The 16,829-nt window shown below is 44.0% G+C and overlaps 1 protein-coding gene across 1 annotated transcript; it reads right to left on the bottom strand.

Annotated features, from left to right (window-relative positions):
• Window positions 1-1,983: 1,983 nt before the first annotated feature.
• LOC149360578 (glutamate receptor U1-like) lies at window positions 1,984-13,262 on the bottom strand. The gene is made up of 5 exons (XM_089567874.1): window positions 13,209-13,262; window positions 10,346-10,449; window positions 8,842-8,932; window positions 5,351-5,512; window positions 1,984-2,160 (listed from the first exon to the last, which is right to left on the bottom strand). The coding sequence occupies exons 1-5, from the start codon at window positions 13,260-13,262 to the stop codon at window positions 1,984-1,986; spliced, it is 588 nt and encodes a 195-aa protein (XP_089424000.1).
• Window positions 13,263-16,829: the final 3,567 nt, after the last annotated feature.

The following is a 16,829-nucleotide window of genomic DNA, read 5'->3' as shown; positions in this document are numbered from 1 at the left end:
GATGTCGCACATTCAACTGCCATTACTATAGAAGCTTGTGGGACGAGCAGCGAGAGCTTATGAGGACCATTTCTGGAGACACTCGCGCTCGATAGCTTATGCAAGCAGCAGTGTCCACTTGGAGTTTTATTTCATGAACAGGCGGCTAAAAGGGTTATTAAAATTCTGCACTTCTGTTATGAAACCTTTTATTCAGGCACTTATGGAAATAGATTGGTGCGTAATAAGATTGACGGCTGTTTCATCTTTGAGGCTGCACCATTCAAGTTTTCCTTCTGTGGTCAAATAAAATAATAATAATAATCTTTATTCAGTATAATCCGAACATAGATAAAACGGAAGCGCCGAAGCCACAGGTGGACATGTGCGGCGACAACCGGCAGCCGCGGCAATCTTCGCGCTACATCAGAGCTCCATCAGAGGTAAAAAAAATTAAAAGACGTAAATATAAAGAACAAAAAATTTAGCACAGAACAGTATGTAAAAGCACTGATAAGATTTTAGTGCATGTTAAAGGTGCTCTAACACTTGAACTCCAACACGCAGTTTTTTGCGGGTGATTAAATAAAATAAATCGGCCGGTAATTCGTTAAAGATAGCTGGCACGTAATATTGTCTAGTTGCTTTGTCGTAATGAGTTCGCACTATCGGTTTATGATAACGAGGAACGTGTCTCAACGGTACCGGTTTTGTATTTATGCGCCTGTATGCGCTGTTCCAGAAATATTTCAGTACTAGTATTTCTTTAAAAAGATTGTCAAAAGAAGGCAAACCGGCTGCGGTAAAGACACTGTTGGGCAAATTTTCCTGCGGCAAGTAGAGAACGCTTGTAGCAATGTTTTTCAAAATCCTATTAACCCGATATTTCCATGTGAAAGAGCAGTTAAAAAAAAACAACACATACCGTATCTTAAGACACAATGAAACCTCTCTAACGCCCATTTACTATTGCCACGTTACAAAGCTATCTGAGAGTTTTAAGATGTAAGTTGGTCGCTTGGTTATTATAGTTCCGGTAATACATGAGCCATTTTCCAGCTGCAAATAATTTTCCTACACATAAAGCTTCAGTCATGGCCTACGCTGTGATGCGTCAACTCCACTGCAATATATTGCTACGAGCTGAGCACAGTTTGCAACGTGTTAAAACCACGCTTTTCCGAGTTCTAAGTTCTAGCATTAAGGCAGCTTTGCGTTTTGTGCTAGGTGAATGAAGCAGTGGCGCCCAGCGTAAGCCTGCAAACGCGAGAAAATTTAGACTTTGGTTGTCTGGCTCACATATTACATCTGTAGCTGCGCACAAGGCTTTACACAAGTTCTTAGAAAACAACATTTCGAAGTGGTCGTTTAAGGGAATTACAGCAGCGTCGCTAATATTATCACGGCTGACATATTTATTTATTTATAAAATGTAGTAAACGTGAAAGTGCGCCTACATAAAGCGATTTATTTTGGCCAGAAGCTCTGCATATGGGTGACGGCGACGCAATGCGGAGAAAACGAGCTCCATCAAAAGTATGGAAATCGCAATCATTATTCTCTCTTTAATAGAAAAAGCTGCAAAGAATTCAACCACAATCTTAAGGATTAAAAATGTTTCTGATTTTGAACATGAAAATAACAGCGGGTGGCTGCGCAAAAGGGCGGGGTAGCTACGAAGTCTCTAGATTTTTCTGGGTGTTGCTCATGTCTTCTTCATTTTTGGCTTATTATTTTGCCATTATTCCTGTTGGCTGAACTTATTGGACCCAAATTGCTTTGCCTTTCTTTCAAGTCTCTTTGTTTTTGGGCAACAGCTGTTACAGACGTTTTAATGTTTTTTTGTGTTATTTATATAACAAGCGAGCTCTCACCGTATTATTTTGTGCTTGGTAATGGGCGCTTATTATTGCAGATGTTGTGCTTATTCGCGCCAAAGTATAAAATAATTTCGGGTTCTGTGAGCTAGTTAAGACTAGTCGTGGACTATCCCGACTTGCATAATTAGAATAATGCCGCTTCACGATAGCGGGTGCCGGTACCTTCCATGAGGAATATGCTGAAGAGGTTCAGGTATGCGTAGTAGTAAGCGATGGCCAGGCGAGAGCAGCGGAAACTTGCGTCGATCAGCGCCACCAGCAGACTCACCATGAGCATCGTCGAGAACAGCCCAATCCACACCTGGCGGCAGAAAAATGAACTCATCAGCTCCACGGGCGGCGGTTTAGCATAGAAACAGGTGGACCGCCTTTGCTGCCGAGTGTTTGAATAAATCGCAAGAGAGGGGATATATGTATAATATCACAACGAATTGCTCTAACACACAAAGCAATGAAGATGTGCGTGGCTATTGGAAGCGTAGCACATCCAGAGAACCGGTGATGCTTACGTCAGTAAACTGGCTCTATGTATAAATTGGAAATATAATTCCTGCACCATTTTGCATGCAATGCTCGCTGACTTGACTTGCAACCCCCTTTTCGGAGCGTGTTTTTCTACTTTTCTGTATAAGCTTGCACTTTGAAATCAGCAAAATGAGTTCAAAGTTTGTGCTGGTCCCGTCAACCCTGTCACGTGTGTCTGTCTTGTGTGTTAACGCAATTCGTTGTAATCTTTGAAATATGAAACAACTAGCTCAGCATGCAGTACATCGAAGAGGAGATACCTGTATAACCACAAGAAAGAACAAATTCGAAGTTGAGTAGTTACCTGACCCACAGTAGACGCTATGCCCTTAGTGTGAGAGGAACACTGACCGAGAAACTAAGTAAATCTTTGTGTTTCCCGCTGAATGTGATTAATAAACGTGGTTCAGCACTTTGTAGTTATTGTCTTCGCACTGCTTTCTGCTTACGCTCTCGCACAGAAAGGCTCTGATCCGATGCCTTCCGTGCCCCGCCTGCATAAGTACAGAATGCGTCTATACGTCATAGCAAAAGCAGATTCAACACGTCGAAGCAAAAGCTGAGTCAAAGGAAAACCCTCAACGAAAACAAAATAACATACAGGCAGCAACAATAACTACTGTCATGGAGGTAAAATGGATTTTAAAATACCATTAAAACCAGAAGGTGATGGGAAATCAAAAGTATGCTATTGTGCGGTGCCGCCATCCAGAAAGGAAGACTTTACAGGATGAGGAGATTGATGGCGTACTGATGCACCATTCACTGCCTCAAGATATAAGTCATGCTTCAACCACTTCCCTCTGGCGTTTTTCTTTCACACGAGCCCTTATCTCTGACTCATGGAAGAACGTTTCGCACTGGAAGGCGCATTCTGGCCCACAAGCAAGTTCGCAGTCACATTTTTTTTGCATTTCTTGAAACGGTCCGCAAGATGCCCACCCGTGTTGCTGTTAACACACAAACTGTGGTCCCTTATTCTCTCGTTAACACATTGGCCGGTTTGCCCGATGTAGGAGCTCTCACATTGCAAGGGAACCTCGTATACTACGCCAGTAGCACAGCTTGTAGGCTTCACAGAATGCTTTTTGGAGCATTCGTCACGCTTTTTGTTTGTTGACAAGATACAAGACGCATAAAACACCACATTCGCCTTATAGCGCTTTGCAACGGTGTTTATCTTGTGCGAAAGCTTGTGGTTGCAAGGAATGACATGCGTTCGTTGACTTTCTTCCTTTCATTTGCGCTATTTTTCTCTTTCATCCTTTGCTGAAGACTCTCCGAAACGCTGGCGATTACATTTGCTGGATAGCCTGCTCCCTTCAATCGCCTCACCTATGCCTCAAAGCTGTCAACGACGCAGTGCTCGCAGCTTTTTCGCAACGCCACGTGAAGGCTGTTCGAAAACATTCCTATTTTTACGAGCTTCGAGTGGGCGCTGTAGTATTGAAGGGGGCTTTCTGTGAGCGCGGGCTATACATCCAACACAGCCTCAGAGCAATTCAGGCGTTACTAGACATTGCAGTGAAAGTATTTACAACTGCCAGGATGTGCGGTCAGCCCTCCACAAAAACAAGGAATTCATCCAGACAACGGAACGCCCTTTGCACGTTCGTCTCGTGAAGTTCTTTCGCTATGCGTTTGTCCATTGCCTCCAGAAAGATGTTACATAAGGCCGGTGGCAGGGAAGAGCCGATGCATATCCTCGCCTCTTGGACGAAGTGCTGGTCATTGTGTTCTATTACCGTTCACTGAAGGTATAGCACTAAAAGGACAAGAACGTTTTCGCTGTTTTACTCCCATGACACAAGGAATATTCTGGTTGCCTGTATTTCATTTTGTTTTCTTTAAGGGTTTTCCTTTTATTCATGATGTAAAAAATCGCGCACAGGGAACACACGGGACGGAAAGTAAACGACGCAGACAAGCGCTAACTCGCAACTCGCTTGTCTGCGTCGTTTACTTTCCGTCCCGTGTGTTCCCTGTGCGCTATTTTTTACATCATGGACGTTATCCAACTTGCCCAACTTTCCGCTTTGCTGAATGTTATTTCCTTTTATTCTGCTTTTCCTGTGACGTAAAGACGCATTCTGTACTTATGCACTTTGTTCCTCCCTTCCGCGTTCGGTGGCACGCACTTGAGATGTTTGCTGGTATCTGGTCGCCAGTGATAAATATCAGTGTTGCTCATATCACTGGGCACGTGATGTATTAGATTGCATATAATGTGGCCTGTTTTTAAACAAAAACTGAGTTGGCAGTTCCGCGCTTGTCCTGTGCTGTGGTGTCTCTCTTTTGACCTTGTTACTTCGCGCTGCCGCTTTCAATAATGCCTCCAAGCTTTAAAAGCATTTTTACCCGGCAATTAAAGGTGAAAAGAATAAGAAATGGTCCAAATTTGGTAAAAAATATTATATTCGCAAATAAAATGTATCTATTAAAACCAGAGCTTAAAGACACAGACAGAAATGGGAGTCGCCGCTGGGGCTCAGTGGTTATGGTGCTCGGCTGCTGATCCGATAGACGCGGGTTTGATTCCGGCCGGGGTGGTTGAATTTCTATGCAGGCGAAATTCTAGAGGCCCGTGTACTGTGAAATGTCAGCGAACGTTAAATAACCCCAGGTGGTCGAAATTTCGGGACCCCTTCACTACGGCGTTCCTCGTATCCTGAGTCGCTTTGGGATGTTAAACCCCCATAAACCAAACCAAGCCAGAAAGGCGAGACACACACGCACACATGCATTGAATGCACAAAATGCGCAATGTCAGCGCATCGTGTGTGTGTCTCCCACATTTTTGTCCGTGTCTTCAAGCGCTGGTTTTGATAATGCATAGCCAACTAGCCGAACAAGTCAACTTGTTGTCAAATAAGTCTCTTGATCCATCGAAGGCCGCGATATATGAGCGGTGCGGAAGCAGGCTTCCGCGACAAAGTCTCGTGAAGCGAGCTCCCAGTGGCACTCACTTCGACGTCGAACGAGTTCACGTAGCCGAACACGTTCGTTGCGTACAGTTGAGTGAGGCCGCCGCAGTGACCGGCCTCCGTGTAGTAGAACTGCGGCAGCGGCTCCAGCGCAGAAGCCCGGTCATAGGTGGGTGCCACCGGACCGACCAGCATGTCGCTCTCCTGCGGGCGGATACAAGGAATCCCGGCGTCAGAGAATGCACTGTTCAAAGGCTGGAATCTCTGTTTCGCTGGCGGAAAGGAGCACAGCAGCTTCTCCAAAGGTATCACCATCTTTTCTTTCTAATGCGCCGCAGGCTGTCGATTTTCTTTGCTACAACAACTTGATTCAGAGGAAATATTACTTTTAACAGCTAACTTTGCTATCCTAAAACTTCCCGTAAAAGATTTGTTCCGGGGTGCCATAGGGATTCGTCACACAGGGTATCTGATGCGGATAAATACTCATTTCTTTTCGGGTAGCAGAGTGCTGTACGTCAGGTACCTTGATTTTTAACGCAACAGCGTAGAAGACCCAGCTGCGCAGAAAATCCGGCGGCGGCGCTGTTCACACTGTGAGCGATAAACAGGAGTACGTAGGGTGGCCCAGGCGACGCCCCCGGTGAAGCAACTTTGGTAAGTTGCGTAGGTCGCATGACCTTGTAGCGACATCACAGCCTACCTACCGGATTGTGAGCAAACTAACCACTCTAGTAGGTGGCAGGTAAATTAATGGCTGATCGCGAGAGGTTGCCTGGAAAGAGCAACTTAGGTCGAACAAGATCCGCCGGTGGCGGCATCTGTCATCGCGTGGTAATGGCGCATCTCTTAACCGCTGCACCATTGCGCAGAGTAGTATGAGGATCCTCTGAGACACATGAATGAAGTTCAGAATGACCAGTCGTGCATATATATGGTCATTAAAAGATCGGAAGAAGGCGGAGTGGGTGAGGGAACAAACGCTAGTTCATGACATCCTAGTTGAAATCAAGAGGAAGAAATGGGCTTTGGCAGGGCATGTAATGCAAAGGCAAGATAACCGCTGGTCATTAAGGGTAATGGAGTGGATTCCAAGAGAAAGCAAACGTAGCAGGGGACGGCAGAAAGTTAGGTGGGCGGATGAGGTTAAGAAGTTTGCGGGGATACAGTGGCGGCAACTGACAAAGGGCAAGGTTAATTGGAGAGACATGGCAGAGGCCTTTGCCCTGCAGTGGGTGTAGTCAGGCTGATGATGATGATGATGATGATGCTATGACGTCATATCCTTAAAGCACAGCTTAAGTGTCCCCTAAAATTTCTTTAATTAAAAAAAGACTATCCCTTGGTTCCTCATTGCGCAACGTTCCCTGGGGCGCCGGGCGTAGCGCAGAGGCTGAGTTCACAGTGCTAGCAAATTTAAAACACGTTTATCAGAGGAGTCCACACTCGTACGGTTACAGGAAGGCGTTGCGCCTGATTTACAAAAACTAAATACTGCATTTGTTGCTGCTCTTAGTTCGTCAGAGGTGAGAAAGCATTTGATGTTTCCATATAGGTGGAACCAGTTCGTTAAGGCAAAATTAGGAATCAGTACATTTCCCTAATAAATCAGCGTTTTTAGCAAACAGTTCCGCTTGCTCATCATTTGTAACCTTATTTATTTTTTTTCAAATTCTCAAGACCTGACAGTGTTACAGGGAGCGGAAGGATTACTGCGCAAAATGATTTTCACCCTCAAGAGTATTGTGATTGCAGCCAATGAGGCAAAATGCGCTCCAGATCGTCACTTCTTGATGACACAAAATGTTCACAGCACTGACTCCAGTGGTTTATTGCGGCGGCAGGCTGAAAGTTGCAATAAAAAGCGCTCAGGAAAAATTCTTTCCGTCTTTATTTTCTTCGTTACCTTGAATAAATAGTTTCAGCCGCAGACAACGAAGCCACAAATCAAACCCATGGAAACAAAAATAAGTGTAGACTAATTGATTCCTCGAAACTCAACCTTACAACTCTCAAGTTGCCAATAAATACAGTGGAATCTGCGAAAACACTCATAGTAATTTTATTGCTCTTTTTGGACACGACGTAGGTTCCTAATACTTCCATGAAAACGCTACATATTTGCTCTTGAGAGAATATATCATCAAAATAACAAGCCCGAAACAAGCGTATTTTGTTTTCTTCGTGTCTGCTGCCGCAGCAGTGTGATGCGCCCGACTGTCTCACCGAATGCGCATAGCCCGATCAGCACATTTTCGAAGAGCACACCTCGCATCCTCCGCCAACGCCAGAACGGCAAGCCGACACGGGATTGGCTGAACGAAACTTCAAGCGGACTTTTCGCCAATGCAGCCAGGTAGCTGGACTGCTTCTACTCTCCGCGGGGAGTTCAAAACAAAACAGGCGGAAACCAGGACATTCATTCCTATTTATTAGGAAAATTGGCAAACGCAGGAGAATAATTGGAAAATCCTAATATTGCTCCAAGAGAGTTTGCGCGAAAACAAATGCCTTCAAAATCCGTTTACTGCATCTTTACGGCCTTAACAATATAACTTAAGTAAATTCGTAGACAGAATCATGAGCAGAGTACTCGTAATAAAGATGAAACAAATAGCTTCATGGAGGACAGATCGACGTGGCAAGAACTCTGCAACAAAAAAATAATACCTAAAACATGTGGTGCTGCTTTCTCTGCGTTCGGCAAGTGCTGCATGTAAGAATAAACATAAGAGCCCTCATATATCTTCCGAAACATAGCCTGCACCTAACCAAACCTTTGTGCAGTGGGTATTCAACGCGTATAGATGCGCAGATGAAATTCAGTCGCATGACTCAAGCCTTCGGTTACCATGCCGGGACGCATTTCCAAGGCGTTGTCTTCTGATTAAGGCTCTTTGTTCTTTAGGCATAAGGTAAGTCAATGAGATGACAGGAATTCGGGATGCGGTATGAAAATATACGCTCCAGAATGTATTCTTTAGAAACGTGTAAGCCGCACTTGAATTGTTAACTATGTACTTTCAGTTTTATTATCAAGGCATTCAACATAATATTGATGAAAAGTAAGAGCGCAAGAAAACGGCGACAAGCAGGAGAAAGACAGGACAAAGCGCTAACTTGCAACATTGCCAACCTGTATCAGCACAGAATTTTTTTAACGGAGTTAGAAGTGGTCTACATAATAGAATATCAGAAGGAACTACTGAGCCTTTTTAATGATGGGGTCGAATCTGCTTAACTTTCTATTTTGTTTATTGTGGCTTTCTTTGTGGCGAAAATTTTTACTTGCCCGCTAATTTTGATTACAACAAAATGGTAAAAGTGCACTGGGTTGCAGTCTCCAGATTCAACCTGCTAGTCCTTCCGTGGCGTTTCTCTCAGTAGACCTTCTAAAACACCAGTGAGGGTGATTTGTTTTTGAAAATTGTACATCCCCATGCCGACTAGTGCGAAAGTGCGTGATGGACCACAGCCTCAGCGGGCATTATACCTGTGCATGCAGTATAGACAAATGGGAGAAGTATACGCACATTGCGAACTAGCATGCCGAACTGGCCAGCCCATTTTCCTTGAGCGTCCCGGGCGCCCCAGCTGTAGTCGGGCGGCAGCTTGATCACGTACCTGTGTAGCCAAAGTGGCTGCAAATTACAAACCCGATAGAGCAGAGGCTGCTGCTATCAGAGTGATTGAATGCATGGAGAAGCGATGCTTCTGTGCCTGCTTCGAATGTCACTCGGCACAGTGTCACAGTAATGTTTGTTTTTACTGCTTGATACCACAGAGACGGGAAATTCTTGTGGCGGCTATAATAGTAGTAATAACAACTGTAGAACTAGCTGTAGAACTAGTTAGTAGTAGAAGTAGGAGTAGCAGTAGTAGAATTCGCATTAGTATTAGTAGTAGTAGTAGTAGTAGTAGTAGTAGTAGTAGTAGTAGTAATAGTAGTAATAGCAGCAGTAGTAGTAGTAGTAGTAGTAGTAGTAGTAGTAGTAGTAGTAGTAGTAGTAGTAGTAGTAGTAGTAGTAGTAGTAGTATTAGTGGTAGTAGTAGTATGACATATTTATTCCGCAAAATTTATAGGCCGAGCATATCAGCAGCTTTGGAGACCAGTCGGCGCTGTACTTCCCCTTCAGCGCCAAACCAGTCAAGACAGGCGATGATGAGAAATATTGCTCGCTTTCTACGATTCTACGTGAAATACGGGCAGTTTCTGACCACAAGGAATCTGATTAAGGCGACTGAACTGCCATCAGCTGCCCTGGACGCCTTCTTAAAGCTGACTGTTAGCGGCAAAACTCTCTGCGAGGTGAACAAGAACGCTCTACAGAGCTTGGAAAGCACCCCGAGAGAGAGAGCTTTGAATAGTAGACGCTCAAAACTCACTTTTAAAGAAATAAATTCCTGTTTTGTAGGACTTGTTTTTTTTTTTTTTGGATGCGCTGCGGAAAGTTCATTTACTACGAACTTCAGATACAACGAATCCCATCTGAGTGACCGCGAGATTCGTTATAAGTTTGCTCAACTGTAATTGCAGGGTCATAGATGTCTTGATCTAAAGGAGTATGCTTTAGGGTCCACTGCGATAGCACCATGATGAGATCCAGTAAACCGGTACTGTTTTTGATATCTTCCTCAGAGAAAGCACAATTTAACACGATTACAAAAGAGTCTTCGATAGACAATAAATCTGTGCCCTTACCGAATTCATTGCGAAAGGTCTGTCAGAGTTGTGCAAGAACCCTAATTTATGGCTATGGGTGTAAGCCCAGAATAGTTTATTATTACAGTGCTCTTGCTGCTACCTTAAAGTACATGCGCGTTCGGGCTCATTTCATACGTTCCAGTGTCGCCGGTAGGTTCACATGGGGCACTTTGAATTCGTGGCAGAGCCGTTTAGACTTGCGTTCCGACGACTTTAATGGCTACAGACAGGATATCTCTGAGAACAGTGATTTAGGCTCTATAGCGCTCGCCCGCGCTCTGGGGGCGTCATTTGGCAGCCGCCTAACAGCGCGAAAGCGTGTGTGCCCTCACTTGAATCTTAGGGCCTCCACAACGAGGTCGAACATGAACCCCGACATCCCGGAGAACTTGGGCGTCCCGTCGGCCTGCGTCAACACTGTTGACATTGGAGGCATCTGCGGGAAAAGGAACAGGCGGCCATATTTTGCAGCAATTCCTTCCTTTTTCTTTTCTTTCTTTTTTTTCTTTCTCCTCTATCATACGCAGCTACAAGATGTGACGTTAGGTTGATCGCGAGCCAGCATAGTAATTTGCATGCTTCACGACAGCGCGCATGATGGCCAGTCGGCAAGAGGAAATGAATAGATCTTGAAAAAAAAAGTGATTACAAAATAAGGCTTCCAGATGGCGAAGGTCTCGTCCTCTAAGCTCTTGTTCTAACATCTTAAGAGAAGCCGGTACTGGGACGTCCACAAAAACAAGTAAAAGTACATAAGCTTTTGTCGTCCTGTTCTGTTTGTCGTTGTCGTACCTCACGCTTCTCATCTTGATATGAACAATTTACAACTAGTACAACTCGTCATATAACTTGTTTAGCCATTATCAGCGAGACTTGGGCTTACATAATGCCTCCAAGCACACAATGAACATGTCGAACTGGGACCGCGGATGCGCTAGAAAATGCTCGGCTTCTAATGAGGAAGAAAATACGTGAAGCTTCAGTCACGGTGATTCAGGCGAAGCGCCGCCATCAGATTTTCCTAAAAACTTGTCGTTTCCACCGAACATTCCTATTACACCTTCTAATAACAGCTTTGTGACAGCAAGCAAGTTCATTCTTCCATCTTCTCCACAGGTGCTTTTGGGGTAGGCAATGTAAAAAGAAGCAAAAGCCAGAAGGTATGGATATCTTAACTGCACTTATCGAGTGTTTGAAATACTACCATTCACAATCGCACGATGTTGCTTGCAACATGGGAAGTAGCGGGGCCAGTTGGTTCATTTTTCTACTTAAAACAGTGCGCAGGGACAGGACAAAGTCGAGAAACACACAGACACAGACATAGTGCTGTGTCTGTGCTTGCAAAGTTTGTCTGAATTCAAAGTAATGTGTTTTCTTCAAAAACCTGCACTTCAATAGCTTTCCTTTACTGAGGTTTCTAAGAAACCACGGAATAAGCAGTTCAGCTGCTTCCTTACACTTGTTCAGACACCGTATTCTTCCCCCCGAGTAAAATATTCCGCCAGCAAGGCTGCGATTCACCGCGAAATGCTACATTGAGCACTGATATACTGTTCGCCTGGCTGTTCATGATTTGTGCCTCAGTAATGCCACAACGACGTGCACATTGCGTACAGCCTGCGAATCACAAAAGCGAAAGTAGATTTCATTAGTGACGAAGAGCTCGCGAAAACAGCAGTACTGATGCTAATCTGCAGAACTCTGCATGCCAGCTTCGTTAACGCTATCAGAAGGAAGTTTTTAGTAAGTCGGGTGCGAAGGATTACAGCTTGGTGGCTCTCCATGCAGCTCGTGCTCCCGAAGGCACTTCGGAAGCCTGTAATGCGGAACACAAAATAGAGCTGATAAAAACAGGGATGCAATACAAGCCCTGTAATGAATCTCCTTAACAGCTAAACAATATGAACGGTAATGCGTTCGTTCGATCAGCATTTTAAAGCGCAGCCCTGGAAACATAAATATGTTGAATAACATAGCAGCATTTCTTACTTATTAGATTCAGTCTACAATTCCGTGAATGCGAGTCTTTATTCCAGTAGGGCGCCATAATATTTGTCCCACTATCGGTAGTCTTCTTACTTCATCTCGAAACCAGGGATAGACATCTGCTGTTATATTATTTTTTTCTGTATCCTGGTGTGTTTGAAAGCAGGCGACTTATTTCGTAGGACACCCTATTACGATCTCCATTTGATTAGTGTTTCTGCATACGAATTAAAGCGCGTCACTGAATGCTTCAGCCTAGCAGTACTGAAATCAGAATTTCACAATGAAAAGCGCAGATGATAAGAAAGTGAACAAAGCATTCACATTAAACCAAGCAACCACGACAGATGCTCCTTTAAAAATACGCGGCACAGGTTGCCTCGTTTTGCTGGCGGTGGGTTTGTAGCCCACTGGATGAAGGTTTTCAAAATGAATTGCAAACTAGGCGAACTAGTCCTGATGACATGAAAGGTAACTATCTTGGTTATCTAACATGACTGAACGCCTACTTAGGAGACATCGGAATTAGAATGGCCAAGCCCCTGGAGGGGCTTAATCCCTGGCAACGACGGTGGAATCAAGGCTGAACTTTACTCATATTACGCAAATAAGTACTTCTGTGTGGTGCTGATTTCACGTTTTGATTTAGTCGTTTTTATACTGCATTTCAAAACGGCATTCAGATGTACGCGGCTTTAGGCGCTACTTCCGTGTTCTTTAAGAAACAAACGCTATCGTCTCTGAGCACACCCAACAACTCTATACAAAAGAGTTTTTTAAAGGGAAAGAGTTTATGAGCACAATGTTTTTTATATACTGCAAGATTTCCCTATAGCAATCAATATCTCCGCTGATCTCCCGTTCCCTGGCTTGAATTTTTTGCTATTAACATGTTTTCGATCGTCAAAAGCGTTCCTCATTGGTTTTAATATCGTCTTAAATGATTCATGCGAACGATGGAAAAAAACTTTAAAAGAAGGGTTTTTCTACACATTGGAACAATGGACCATTACGTTAAATATTTTCATAACAGTGCCTTACACTCTATTATTCTACGTTCAAAATTTTTGTCCGGAAATGTTGGACCTGTTAACGTGCAAAGCGTGCAAGAGGGAAAGCGAGAAGATGCGTTCAGAGGCACCGTGCGAGTGCAACTGTGCACCAAAACTTTGCTGAAAAAGAAATTCTAAACTCGTTTCAACTTACGTGGTGGCCCGTGATTCTCAGGGTGAGGTTCTCTAGCTTTCCCCGCAAAGCCATCACTGTAGCAGGCGGGAGATGTTAAGACGTGCTTCTGCGGAACACAAGAAGAATGTGGCTCTGCACACCCCTCATCAGCTTCCCGTCAGCTGAAGCAGAGAGTTCATATATTATTTCAAGATGTCTGCAAAGCAATATTTTTTTGAAAGTTGGAAATGTAACTCGAACCGTTAGTGGGGTCCTGCTGCTAACTCCTTCAGCTATGTGCGAAAACCGTGCTCTCTACTTCAATCAGCCAGTCAGTAGGCCTGTACTGTGAGCAAGGTATGCCGCATCTTTGAGATAAGCGTATTACGTGGTTATTCTCTCTGTATCTTGGATATCTTGGGTGTTGGGGGAGAGTGGGGAGTAGTACTGCGTTCTTCTGCGTTCTTTCTTTTTGGATGGCATAAGCGGTTAAGGCTGTCATGCGACAGCACGGCTAATTATTTGTGGCTTGTAATAGCGTACTAGCACCAAGAAATGAGATGCGTCATTATGGCAGGCTATTTGGTTCATTGCTGCAGACTGCATGATGAGAACGGGGAAAATAAAGGCCCATGCTGAGCAGTTGTGCGTTTTATAGCATATTTATTGCTTTGTCCCTGATTTCATTGTGCTGTATCATTACTCTGCAGCACACATCCACACGGGCAAATTGCTTGCAACATTTCGTCCAGTAGCCATATTGTACTTCCCTGGTGATCTTTTTTTAGAGCTTTTAATGAAAAAACTGTTCAGCCTATCCCTCCCAGGTGGCAAGATAACTGCTATGCAATCCCATATTGTGCGCACTGAAATACATTCATTAGGCGTGTTCGTGAGAGATGCATAATTCAAAATCAAACGTTTGTAAAGATCTTCTTGCCGCTCGGTGCCATGAAAAAAAAATTGTCAGTTGCTTTTTACCTGAAAACAAAAAGAGCCAGTGCCTGTTGTGATAAACAAAGAGGCAAGGCTCTTTTTGTTCCGTGTAGTTGTCGCAATTTGATTCTTTTTCTGGTGCCGCTCGCCATTTACGTCAAAAAAAAAAAAAACATTGGACTCAGAAATAATGTATGCAGCCGTAAAGAGTGGCAATCAACTTGGTTCAATGAGAAATATTTACTCTTTATTTTGTAGTCATGAGTACACCATTGTGTACAGAGCAGCACGATGGTCCGCGGATCTGTAATAATATAACATCGCTGCCCATTCCATTCAGTTTTGTTCTTGACACTTTCCGCACCAAATAACCAATGGCTATGACATGAAGAGCCCGACAGGCCAACATCGAAGCATGAATATAATTATTAGATTACATTCACTGATTATTCGGGCCATCCTTTGGCAGCATAATCGCTCCCTGAGAAAAAGGTCAAGCTTTCTTCACGATATTTAAAGCTTACAGCTAATAGTGCACACTTTTTAACACGAATTAGTTCCAGGTTTGCCAAATGTGGCGCCGTGTCTTGAAGGCAAGCATAATACAAGGGAGGTTTCTATTCATGCAACATTGTCGTTCTTTCTGTGGCTGCTATAGCGTCTTGAAAGGACACTGTTGTCACCCTGGAAAGGAAGGCGAAGCCTGCAGACATAGTGCGTTTCTCTCAGCATGCTTTCTTTCCCAAATTAATATGTGCCCAGTGCACTTTCCTCGCTAGAGATTACCAGGAGTTGAGATATCGGACTACGGAGCTAGCATAGCTGTTATGTACTCTGAAATCGAAGCGCGCGGATAGAAACAATCGTCTCATTCTGATATCGTGGACGGCAGAATTTTTTTTAACGCTGCGTCAGCTCAAGAGCGACCTTTCTTTTGCTTATCATTGAAAACATTATTTTAAATTCTTCATGGCATGTCATGTCTTTATGAAATGTGTTTTTCTTTTCTTGACCCATAGGGGGTTGTAGGCTAACAGTCATGATCCGCTAATTCGTTGCCGGTGTAGTGCGAAAGCAGTATTCCGATGGGTAAACCCCGAGCGATATCTTCCAATGTTCGCATGCTTCTGGTGTTTATGCGTTCGTGCTTAGTGAAATAAAGAAATTAATCAAATAAATATCCGCGACTGGGATTTGCATCCGCGGCGTCGCGGCTAGATCAACTTCGCAGTCCACTGTGCGACGCTACTAGGTTATCGCCGAGGCCGAACACTCCTCCTGCTAAGCTGCGGCACACTTTTGCGTTGTGCATTTCGCATCGTCTTCTTCACCAACTAATACTACTACCAAACTAATATTCCCGGACAGCAGCTTGGGCATGTTGGTTATTCATTTGTGACGGAACAGCGCAAAACACCGGGACAAGAGACAAGCGCTGACTTACAACTGGTTTTTATTTCGAAGAAATACTGCTTGAAGAAACGATATGGTTGTGACGCATTTGTTGTGTTTTTTGAGGGGGAAGAAGGTATAAGAAGCAGTGTTTCTTCGAAATAAAAACCAGTTGTAAGTCAGCGCTTGTCTCTTGTCCCGGTGTTTTGCGCTGTTCCGTCACAAACTAATATTCGCCCTGTGAGTTATGTGGCGGCAGAGACAGGTATGCGCGGCATACAGTGTCGTGGACAACGTTGTGGCAGAAGCACTGCTAGAGCAATACGCTTTGGTGCTGACAACTTTTATGCAGAAACTCGGCATTTGATCATAGGCAGCCGTCGTTCATTGAATAAATTGGCAACGAGGATGAGAAAGTCGGACGCGCATAACTGGCTTCCTGGGTCAGTAGGCACTTCAATCGCGTTTTTAGGTACGTGGCGGTGGTGCCCGCTTGCAAAAAACTATGCTTTCACGAAATATTTCATACTTAGCAATGCTAAAGTGCTAGCCACTTTTTTTTTACAGTAAACTTAAAAAATGGTTTGTAATAAGACAGGTGGTGTAAGATTGGTTTTCGGCTCACTTTTCCAGAGCACTTTGAAGTTTCTTTTCTAATAAGATACTGGAGAAAAAACTTTTCAGAGAAAGCCATAATGACTTGCAAATACACATACACGTCGCTAGACCCCGCCGCATGAGCTATTTGCTTGGACAACCTTCAATTCCACCGAGGTGCTTGGTACAGAATCATGGCCATGAACAAATTGGGGTCGTAAAAGGTTACCGCTCGCTGCTAATGCATGCAATTTGTCGCATTTGGATTTCAATACCTTTTCTATGGAGTGAATTTTTTCCTTTAGCTCCACTGAATGCCTTGAGCCTGAAATAAATAGCAAAATTATTCGTCCTGGCTACATTGAAACACGTGCGATTAAGTTGATATTTCTGATGAATATTATTTACGTAGCCCACTGCATAGCGCTTTAAATGTGATTATTAATTAAAAGACGAGCGCAAAAAAAGACACATACATAGAAGGAGACAGGACGAGCGCTAAATATTAACTGAGGATTTACTGCGAGAAACAGGTACATAAAAGCTCTTCGGTGGCACATGCGCCCACTCAGTCAGAACCAGCACAAACTGATTAAAATGTGGCAAACTGCTCCTGAGATACATTTCTTCCTTTTTGATCAGGGCAAGTGATGTCGTTCTGACACAGTTATCACCTTCCCTGTTAATGTGATAAGCCTCACAAATCTCACGGCCTAACCTTGTGCCTCCCCTACC

This window comes from Amblyomma mixtum, chromosome 2 (genome assembly GCF_055824585.1).
Source record: "Amblyomma mixtum isolate Tamu chromosome 2, ASM5582458v1, whole genome shotgun sequence".
Classification (NCBI taxonomy): Eukaryota; Metazoa; Arthropoda; class Arachnida; order Ixodida; family Ixodidae; genus Amblyomma; species Amblyomma mixtum.
The sequence above is the reverse complement of the archived record's forward strand: the minus strand, read 5'-3'. Positions and strand labels throughout refer to the sequence as shown.

Excerpts from the sequence above, each read along its gene's own strand:
- LOC149360578 (XM_089567874.1), bottom strand. The coding sequence starts at position 13,262 with ATGGCTTTGCGGGGAAAGCTAGAGAACCTCACCCTGAGAATCACGGGC. Across the intron at positions 8,933-10,345 it reads GTGGAGGCCCTAAGATTCAA|GTACGTGATCAAGCTGCCGC; the intron begins GTGAGGGCACAC and ends TTGGCTACACAG. Across the intron at positions 5,513-8,841 it reads TCGGCATGCTAGTTCGCAAT|GAGAGCGACATGCTGGTCGG; the intron begins GTGCGTATACTT and ends ATCCGCCCGCAG.